This window comes from Gastrolobium bilobum, unplaced genomic scaffold (assembly GCF_033153095.1).
Source record: "Gastrolobium bilobum isolate Gb01-03AN ecotype WA unplaced genomic scaffold, APGP_CSIRO_Gbil_v1 utg10099, whole genome shotgun sequence".
NCBI lineage: Eukaryota > Viridiplantae > Streptophyta > Magnoliopsida > Fabales > Fabaceae > Gastrolobium > Gastrolobium bilobum.
Window position 1 is genome coordinate 53325 of NW_026896627.1, and position 10896 is coordinate 64220.

Here is a 10896-nt window from a genome sequence, read left to right on the forward strand (position 1 = left end):
CAAGCATGCCGGGAAAGAAGAAACAGTAACACCGTGTTTGGTACATGAATAGTAAAAGAAGAAGAAACATTATCTGAACTGTAAACTGCGAAACGCACACCTCAAGAAAACATTCACAGGCACGACGACAAGGGCGTGTAGTAGCAGCTTAATCAAGGGTAGAATGGTCTGTACACAGTACACAACCACCCCTTAACAACGTTTCCATCATTTCCTTTTCCCAAATGCAACGACCAATTGCCAAAGTCGTGTCGTGGGGCATTCATACCTTGATCGATATCGAAAACAATGTTTCATGTGCCAATTGTGAAATCATCGTTACTATATCATAGACTTTTGAACTGGTAATAGGTGCATTCCCTCGTTTACCATGCTTTCCTGAGAAAGAAAGAAAGAAAGAAAGTCCCCAATAGATTTTGATTTCCCCGAGAAAGAAAAAAAAACATGTCTGACGCTGTGATCAATGGGTTGGCTGGAGCTGGAGGAGGGATCATTGCTCAGCTCATCACATACCCACTTCAAACCGTACGGTTATGATTTCAAAAACTGATTCTTTTTCCATTTTCTCGAAAAAAATTTCATGTGGGTTTTCTTCTAATATGACAAAGATTCAATTTTTCTGAGGTGATCTACAGGTAAACACTCGTCAACAAACCGAGCGTGATCCGAAGAAAGGCAAGAAGAGTCAAGGGACCCTCGAGCAAATGTGCCAGGTTTCTGTCCATTAGCGAGGATTATATCATATGATTGTTTAGCTGAATTGTGCCAAAGATTTGTTTCTTTCTTTTCGTTATCGAAATGAAGAAAATAGTTGGTGATTTTGTTTATGGGAAAATATTGTAGGTTGTAAAAGAAGAGGGGTGGGAACGGTTGTATGGAGGCTTGATGCCATCGCTAGTGGGTACAGCTACGTCTCAGGTGAGCTCCTTTTAGCTTATTGTTGAGATATATAAGGCGTGTGCATTGTCCACCCTTCAAGCTCAGTGAACTCTCGTGTGAGAATGTGAGATATATAAAAATCATTAATGTAACCTCACTCAACAGCTTAAACTTTTGGGTTGAATTGATTCTTTACACTTATTTTTCGTGATATTGCTATTTTATTTATTGCAGATAACGGTTGTTTACTTTATTGTTTTACATCGAGTCAAATTTCTTGATATATTTCCTTTTATTATTGGAATCATTGGGAAAACTTAAAATTTAAGAATGCTTGTATCGGTTTTGTTTGGCGGATGTCATTGTCAATGCATATGTTTCCAACACCCCAACTAATTTGAGATAAAGGTGAAGTTAAATTAACCCCAACTAGTTTGAGATAAAGTGATCTGTATGTTGAAAGCAGTTGAATTAGTTTATACATTAATAGTTTTTTTGCAGATTAAAAATAATGGAAATTTGACTTGGTGAGCGGTGTTTGAAATGTTGATTTAATGGCAAGCCAATAGGTCAATCTGCCCTAGATTCAGAGGATTAATTCTTATGTAGTTATTATTGTCCAGACTTACTCCCCATACTATTGTTAAAGACTCAAAAAATTTAATTGTTTTGAGGTTTGGTAGTATGTACAAGGAAAAACTAGTTAGTTCATGCACTATCTAATATAATTATTGACATAATAGACTTCTTGATGGTCTGTAGTGTGGCTCGTTATCTTTGAAAATGAATGAAAGTTTTCAACAACCCATGGTTCCTGCATGATGTACTTTGTGGCAACCTGTTCATTGCTTTGATTTAGTTTTCTATGTTTTAATAACTTACAATTTTATGGTACAGGGTGTTTACTATTATTTCTATCAAATATTCAGGAACAATGCTGAAGCTGCTGCACTAAAGCAGAAGAAGATAGGCATTGGTGATGGATCAGTCGGGATTCTCGCCTCACTTCTTGTTGCTGCTTTATCTGGGTAGTTTACTTTGTAAAGAGTCAATGTGGTTCTAGTTTGTTTTTGCCCCACAAACTTAAGTGATTGAATAACAGTTTTTCTTATGGCTACAGCAGTAATTTTGCCGTATTAATATCATACATGTGGCTGTTAAGGTTCTATTTCTATATTTCTCAAATTTGGATTTGTAAAAGAGTTGCTGAATTGACCTTCCCATAAGCATGTACTGTTAGTTGCCGATCATGTTTGTATAAATCATTGATTATGTAATCTTGCTGTACTCATGTAAAGTGTTATGACTCAAATTGTTTGATAAATATTTTTGTAGGTGTGTTAACGTGCTCTTAACAAATCCCATATGGTTAGTTGTTACTCGTATGCAGGTAAATAACTATATGATAGTAATCTCTTTTCTCTTTTTCTTTCTGCTTTCCCCTTCCTTCCTCTCCCTACTCATCCTAACCCTTCTTTATCTTGTTTCTTGTTATACACCAAACATGAAACTGAGGAAAAACTATTACTTTTCTCCTGATTTGATATTAGAATTTGGTTTTTTAGAAAAAGGAAATTGCAAGACTATTATGAGGATTCTTGTTTCCTTTCCTGTTAGCCAAAGCATTTCCAAAAGTATTTCAACTTTGTAAGTAGATAAACTTGGAAGGGAAGGAATCATGGATTTGAATGCTTGTTTGGACTCGAAATAGTTTAGGGGTTTCATGGATTTGGCAACTAGTTTGGGAACCCTGTGTTTTTTAATATACAAAACTGATTTTGTTGGTTTAAGTTGTTTCAGTATAGGATATATAATACATGTTCTGTCCCTTATTATGTTTTGCTATTTGTGTTTCTCAAAGTTATCAGAACAATATTCTCTTATAATTTAGAGCAGTAAATGATAAGCAAGATCTGTCTGTCTGTCCCTCTCTCTTTACTTTCTTCCTGTCTGACTCACCTAGTAAGTCTTAGTTAGATTCTGATTTTTGCTATTTTGTGTCAAAAACTATTTTTTCTTTCTGTGCAGACGCAGAGAAAAGAGTTAAACAGAACTCCACCAGATCAGGGATTGTTAGTTGTCACCGAGCAAACAAATCTTTCTGCAGTTGAGCCTCTTCCTTATGGAACTAGCCATGTGGTAGGTAAAGTCTATATTGGTATTTTTAGCAATTTCAAGAATTTATGTGTCTAGGCTATTCTACTATGATAAAATGTTTGGAAAACTAATCATGTAGTCTTTATCAAGGATCTTTATATTCCAATTGGAAGAAATTATCTGAAAATTATTCCAACAAATTGATTAATGATTTATAATATAATTATCATGGGTTTTCCCCTTTATCATATGAAGAATTTTACTGGAGTTCCTGCCCTTGTTCCCTGGGAACTCCTTAGAAGTCTTAAGACTTTTCAAACCCTCTAGTTTCCCTTTGTTGAATAAATATTTGCAGATTCAAGAAATCTACAATGAAGCTGGAATTTGGGGTTTCTGGAAAGGTGTATTACCAACATTGATCATGGTATGTTGGAAGTGAATCTCTTTCATGCTGAGGGAGTATTACTGATTGGTTGTTCCTGATCTCAGGTAAGCAATCCTTCCATACAGTTCATGCTGTATGAAACCATGTTAAAGAAGTTAAAAAGAAAACGTGCTTGGAGTAAGAAGGGTAGCAACGGGGCAACTGCTTCAGAGGTATTATCTACTTCCACTTCTCTGGATAAAATCGCTTTTTGTGATATCCTATTCACACTTATATTTTCTCTTATGTTGAAAACTGTTAATGATTTACGACTTTGTCATACTAATATTCCCTTGTGACACTAGATATTTCTTCTTGGAGCTTTAGCTAAGCTTGGAGCTACTATTGTAACTTATCCACTCCTAGTTGTAAAGGTATATCATACTAGCTTTCTCAAGATGGTTTTATTTGGCTAAATGGGAACCATAGGGTTATCAGAATAAAAAAATAATGAGAATTTAAAACTATATTTCTTAAATTGCAGAGCTGGAAAATAATGGTAGAAACTATCTTGGAACGTGGACATTTTTCTTGTTAGCTGATGCCTGTCAAAGAAAAATACAGAAATGCATTGGTTAAATGTGAAAAAATAAAGAAGAAAAATCATGAACTGTATGCGGTCTTTTTTTTATTATACCATTTGACGAAACAAAAAGGAGTGTGGATCAATGCACAGAAATTTTGGGATCACAAATATGGCACACATTGGCACATATTTTACTTTTGTATTTTTCTAGGACCTTGAGGCCAGTATGGTATTGATACCAGTTAGAATTTTGTAAAGATGGAGATCTGATTATATATTTTTTGTTACATTGCTTGAAAATTCAAATGCTGAGTCATTTATGTTTTTATATGTATTATATCTGATAATGAACTTTAGATGGTTGATTGTGTTTGACATTGTAATCATCTGTTATCAATAATTTTTTAATTTAATTTAGACATTAGACAACTGAATCATTCGCATAATTTTATTCACTTGTTTTTAATGTGGTGGATGATTCATAGTAATAGACTCAATGTGCCTTATTTTTTAAATTTGCTGTGTTGTCATGTCCTCGACGTGTGTCACATTGATGTCCATTATTCTGGAGATGTAATGAATGGGGAGGACTGAGAAAATGATCTGTATCGAAAATGCTTTTCTCAATTTCTCACTTGTTATGTTGTTCTAACAGGCAAGGCTTCAAGCTCGACAGGATGAAACTGGAGACAAGAGGCGCCATTATAAAGGTTTAAGTTGTGACGATCTTTTGTTATACCTTGTAGTCAAGATCCATTTGTACAGTAGGTTTCATCTATCCTTTGATCATGTTTGCCAAAAGAGAGTTGGGACATTGACTTTTGTGCCACACTTTGAAATAAAAATCACCTGAATGTCACAGATCCATTTTTTTTCTTCCAAATTGCCACATCAGTGAAGTCACTATGTATTGTAGCGACTATAGTCTAACCACGTGGCAGAGACAGGGCTAAAGTCGTTACGCCATGTAGCTACTTTGGTTTCTTTTCTGACACACGTGGCAGAGACAGGGCCAAAGTCATTGGGCCATGTAGCAACTTTGGTCCCTTTTCTAGTCGCTACAGTATATAGTGACATTATTGACGTGGCACTTTGGAAAAAAAATTGAATCCATGGCATTTAAGTTATTTTTATTACAAAGTGTGGCACAAAGGTCAATGTCCCAAGAGGGTTTATAGTTACTGGTTGTTCTAGCTTAACTAGTGGTCTCGAATTTGAGTATCTGGGAACGCAGCTGTGTTAAAACTTGGTAGGAAGAGTTTTGCCGCCCATGTGGTTCTATCCGGCTCGAGTCGGATTAGTCAAATAATAGATAAACTGATGGATAATATAAAAAAAAAAGAGTTTATACTTACAAGTACTATATTGCTGAAGTTAACATGCTATATTAATGCCCTTGCTCACCTGGTGATAAATGCTTCTGTTTGTTGCTTCCCTCCCTCACACACAAACACATACACAAACACACGCTCCATCCATTATGAAACCATTTGACTGTTAACTAAGTTTGAGGTTTTAGAAATTTTACTCTCTCACTATTCTCTGTTTCCTCTGTAAAGTTGCATAATTTTCTTTAAATTCAGGTACATGGGATGCTATTATTAAGATGATGCACTATGAAGGTTTTTATGGATTTTACAAAGGTATGGGCACAAAAATTGTACAAAGTGTGCTGGCTGCTGCTGTGTTGTTCATGATGAAGGAAGAACTAGTTAAGGGAATTCATTTCTTGCTTGCCAAGGATGCTGCCAATACTTGAAAGCCAAAGCATCTATGATTGGAGACCACTAACTTGAGTTTTCTCTAGATTGAGATTTTATGAACCATCTTCAGTTAGCAAATTAATTCAAATTGTAGGAACTAGAAAAACATTTGAAAGTTTGTAACTTAAACAAGATATTAAAATATGACTAACTGTATCTTGATTGTTTTCGTCAGGCTAGTTTCCATGGTTGAAATTCATGCCGAATATTACACAATACAGTTACTGGTTTGGTTTGTTCCATGGTGCTAAACCGAACACAAAAAACAGCTGTTTTATCAGGTTTATTTGCTAACATCACGGTTATGAAAAAGGCATAATCCTTTGCAGAGTATGTTTTAGAAAATATCAATCTTTTTACTGGACTTAATCATAAAAAAAAATTATATACAAAGAAATTATCATAAAATATAAATATTTACAGAATATCATAAATATCTTATGAATACGCATATTTATGACAAATGTAATATCAGACATACTTTAGAATAAGATATTTTAATATTAATTACTTAAATTAACTAAAATATATTTTATTAGGAAGAGATTATACTTACTACCTTTTTTTTATTATCTCTTACTACTAAATTTTAACCATTGATTTTCGTCAATTTAACTGTTGTAATTTATTGGGTCATACTTATTAATTAATTTTTAATAAATTATAATCGTTAGATTGACAGAAATTAACGGTTAAAATTTGATAGTAAGAAAAAGATGTAGTAAATATAACTTCTCTCACTTTCTTAACTTATATCTTTATTTTGTCAATTTTTTATAAGAGTAAATACCTTATTTGGTCCTCAGCAAATTTTACGATGCCCGCTCTAGTTTCTAGCAAATGAAAAAGTTATTTATGGTCTTTACGAAATTCAAAATGGATCCATTTTAATCATTTTGAGGGACTAATAGAAATTTTTTTAAATTAGAATCGAAAAGGAAAAGAGTATTTACACTTTTTATTATTATTTATACTTGACTATTTACCATTTGAAAGAAACGCTTAGCTGCTTGGATCAAAGTCAAACTTGGACAAAACCCAAAGCAAATTAGAGAGAGTAAAGGAATCAGAAAATGGCGTCTAAAGCAGCAAAGAAAGCGAATCTGTTGGATCACCACTCCATCAAACACATCCTTGACGAGTCTGTTTCTGAGGTCCGTTAAACCCTAATCCCCCTTTTCTCCCTCCCTTTCAAATTCATCCACGCTACAAAAGTTTTGTTTTTTATCTATTTGATTGAGCTTTTGGTTTGAGGGTCATGCTTCAATTTTGTTACCGTGCAGATAGTAACGAGTCGTGGTTATGTTGAAGATGTCAGATTGAGCAACGTGAGGCTGTTAGTTGGGACCATCATCATCGTCATTGCTCTGTTTGCACAGTTTTACAAGAAGAAGTTCCCTGAGAACAGGGAATTTCTCATTGCCTGCATCATCTTATATCCTTTTACACGCTTCACTTTTATATGTCTCTTTCACTTTTAAATGACTGATGAAAGTGTAGGAACAATAGTTTTTTTTTTTGGGGTGCAAAATTGGGTTATTTTTCTTCCCCTTTTTTTATTAATAAAAAATGGTTTCTGGGCTTCAATTGGCATTTTATTGATTTTGCTTCAGTTCTGTTTGATCTTTAACTCTGGCAGTGGCACGTATATAGTATTCAATGGGATGTTGCAGCTGATCATATACACTAAGGAGAAAAATGCTATTTTGTTTACTTATCCTCCTGCTGTAAGTTTCTAATTACTTTATATAAAGTAGTTGCCTTTCCCATATATATATATATATATATATATAGAGGACTTCTTACAGCGGTGTAAGAGTTAGAAATCTTACACTCAATTTTTGACCATTGATCCACTTGTATCCAATGGCTCACATTACTAAAAAAATTAGAGCTCTTAGATATAAGTGGGATCAACCGACAATATTGAAAGTGTAACTTACACTGGTGTAAAATGATCTTGACCCTATATATATATATATATATATATATATATATATATATATATATATATAGGGTTTGGTGTTTGTCATTTTAAATAACATAAGTTATGTCATATCAGGAGAGAGATAGATACAAAAAAATGGAAATCATGGGAGAGAGAAAGTGGGTGATTTTTTTTAATTTAAATTTTAAATAAAATAATTATTTTGTGTCTATCTCTCTCTTAAAATGACGTAACTTTATGTTATTTAAAATAACAAATACTTTTCCTATATATATATATATATATATATATATATATATAGGGTTCGCTTTTTCTACAGTCAAGGTAGATAACTTATATATATATAGGGTTCGCTTTTTCTACAGTGAGCCCAAAACGACTCGTTTTGGGACGGAAATCAAGGTATTTTTGTAATTATAATTTATTTCAGGGTTATAATAGTTTTTTTCATTATAATTTTTTAATTTTTAAACCCAAAACGACGTCGTTTTGGGAGTGAATGTAACTTATCTACATTCACTTTAGAAACGTTAAATCCATATATATATATGGGGTTTGCATTTGTCATTTAACATGACACAACAAACTTTCCTACACACACAACATTTTGTGAGACCCACACTTTTTGAAGAAAAAAGAAAAAGAAAAAATTATGGCACGCAAAACGAATCTCTGTAACATTACACAATCACTTTTCCTACAACATAACTCTTATAAAACCCTATATGTATAGAGGTAAGATCCTTCGACATCAGTGTCAAATTTGAAATTTGACACCTCATTTGAGAGTCATTGGATCAAAAAAGATCAATGGCTCTGATTTGTAAGCATGTGACACCATTGATCTTTTTTGATCCAATGGCTCTCAGATGAGGTGTCAAATTTTAAATTTGACACTGGTGTCAAAGGATCCTACCATATATATATATATATATATATATATATATATGAGGTAGGATCCTTTGACACCAGTGTCAAATTTGAAATTTGACACCTCATCTGAGAGCCGTTAGATCAAAAAATATCAACGGCTCTGATTTGTAAGCATGTGACACCTTTGATCTTTTTTGATCTAACGGCTCTCAGATGAGGTGTCAAACTTCAAATTTGACACCGGTATCAAAGGATCCTGCCCCTCTCTATATATATATATATATATGGAGAATAGATGCTGTGTTTGGCTGGCATTTTTCTCAATGACTCATCTTTCCTAAATCTGTTAAAGTTGAAACGTCACCTACCTTGTTCCTATGCCAGTCCTCTTTTGTTGGATTTTGTAAAATACCTATACATTATCTATAATACTCATTTCTCTGCTGAATTTTTTTGCTTAATGTGGACTGTTAGAATATGTGACGATGAAGTGATAGTGTTATGAATCTTTGATTTCAAACTAATAAAGGTTAGAGGCTTTACATTCAAATTGGGGGAAAACAAATTCTTGAAGAGACATACCCCCTGTTTTATTTGACCATCTTAAATTCATTTTCTAATACATGGAAAGAAAGGCAAACCAAAGTGCAGAAATATTATCGATTTTGCAAAGGTAGCAATGTGAGAGTAGGGGTGAGGTTTGATTGTATCAGCGTTATTCTTGCATTTTGCAAAGGTGCTGTTTAATATACTCGAATCCATGACTTTCAATGCACAAAGAACATTTTAAGAATTTTACATGTGTGAATTTATGCCAATGTGTGTGTGATTGAGAGAGAGAGATTCATGCCTTCATCTTATTGTATAAATCCACCATCCCATTTTTATTTTTCGTTTTTGTTTTGGTCTCTTCTGAGAGAACAAAAGGCCTTTTGTTTCGATCTGGTTTATTTGTATGTGCCTTAAAAGACTTAAATACATAGGATAATCTGAACATCGCTGTTTTAACTCAAAACTCATCAGACATGATAAAAAGCAAATCACTCGTGTATTGAATGGTGCACATCAAGCCATCAATGTTTATTAATATTCATATTATCTTATCCTTTACTGAAGTATTTGCTTGATGAGCAATGATGCAAACTAGTTGGCTGCTTGGCAGATTAATTTAAGTTTTTCATGGTATATGGGTACAGCTTATAAGTTTTTATCTTTGTACTGACTATTGTATGTTATATACTCTTAGACTTAATTTTTCTAGATGTTTGTCTACGTGTGGGGAAAAGGGGGTAGAGGAATTCGTGTTGCACATAGAAAAATTAATGAAAATGCATTCTAATTTAAGTTTGTCTTTGAACTCTGTCACAAATCAAGTGGTGCTTTTTGCCTTTTGATATTAGCCTTCAGCAGAAGCCCAGGAGATTCTCAACTTAAATTACGATTTTATTGTGTATTCCAACTTAGATGTAATTTATTTTTTTTATACAGGGATCCTTCACCAGTACTGGTTTAGAAGTTTCGTCCAAATTGCCTAGATTTTCAGACATATACACACTTAACATAGCGAGTGCAGATCCAAAATCAGTGTCTGCAAACGAACCAGTGCATTTGACTAAAAGTGTTACCGAATGGTATCTCTCTCTCTCTCTCTCTCTCTCTGGCTTCCCAACCAAAATGCTTCACATATGCATGCACGTACATTAACACTAGACAAAGTACATCAGTGTTGCATACTTCTAATTACACTGCTTTTTGGAGATAAAATGCTTCAGTGTATTTTTCTTTGGATTGCAGGTTCACTAAGGAAGGAGTCTTGGTGGAGGGCCGCTTCTGGAAAGATGTGGAGGCATTGATAGATCAATATACAAAAGAACCAAAGAAGAACAAGTAATATAGAGACATGAACTTAGTTATGTAGCGCACCTTTTTGGAGGGGAGATACGTAAATCTGGATATGGTTTATGACTTAAACATTTAGAATGGCAGGGAATCAGGATTTCACTAACTTTACAACACAATTTATTCCCATATTTCATCGGTGTTTTTCTGTTGAAAAAGATGGAGCATTAGTTTCACTTAGTTTCCTGAAAAAGATTAATTGTTGCCTATCTTTTTTTCCCTCTACTTTTCTTTTTAAGATTAGTTTAAAATTGAAGTACTTGCTTTATAAACATGTGTGTTGTTGAGCTGGTAGTACTTCCAGTGACATTGCATGCTGGGATCACTAGCGAGCTGGTGTTAAATCTTCCTTTCAACACATTTTGAAGCTTCTTATTTTCAAATCCATTACTAATATATTAACTTGAGTTTGCTTTTATGAAAGTAAATTAATGTTATGATTTTCTCTCTAGTAATAGATAGCCAGTGCTGTGCATCTTTTTTTTCA

At 33.6% G+C, this 10896-nt stretch overlaps 2 protein-coding genes across 3 annotated transcripts; both read left to right on the forward strand.

Annotated features, from left to right (window-relative positions):
• Positions 1 to 438: 438 nt before the first annotated feature.
• LOC133301117 (peroxisomal nicotinamide adenine dinucleotide carrier-like) lies at positions 439 to 5767 on the forward strand. The gene is made up of 11 exons (XM_061500729.1): positions 439 to 525; positions 636 to 713; positions 844 to 918; positions 1777 to 1907; positions 2215 to 2269; positions 2908 to 3018; positions 3332 to 3400; positions 3466 to 3573; positions 3706 to 3774; positions 4582 to 4636; positions 5510 to 5767. Exons 1-11 carry the CDS (start codon positions 445 to 447, stop codon positions 5683 to 5685), a joined length of 1008 nt encoding a protein of 335 aa, XP_061356713.1. The 5' UTR covers positions 439 to 444; the 3' UTR covers positions 5686 to 5767.
• A 936-nt stretch (positions 5768 to 6703) lies between these two features.
• Positions 6704 to 10624, forward strand: LOC133301116 (signal peptidase complex subunit 2-like). Of its 2 annotated transcripts, none has more exons than XM_061500727.1 (5): positions 6704 to 6843; positions 6973 to 7124; positions 7335 to 7416; positions 9999 to 10141; positions 10305 to 10624. In XM_061500727.1, the coding sequence occupies exons 1-5, from the start codon at positions 6763 to 6765 to the stop codon at positions 10399 to 10401; spliced, it is 555 nt and encodes a 184-aa protein (XP_061356711.1). In that variant the 5' UTR covers positions 6704 to 6762; the 3' UTR covers positions 10402 to 10624. The 2 variants fall into 2 exon arrangements, with proteins under 2 accessions (XP_061356711.1, XP_061356712.1); XM_061500728.1 differs by having other exon boundaries at positions 6710 to 6843; positions 6973 to 7084; positions 7280 to 7416.
• The last annotated feature ends 272 nt before the right edge of the window (positions 10625 to 10896 follow it).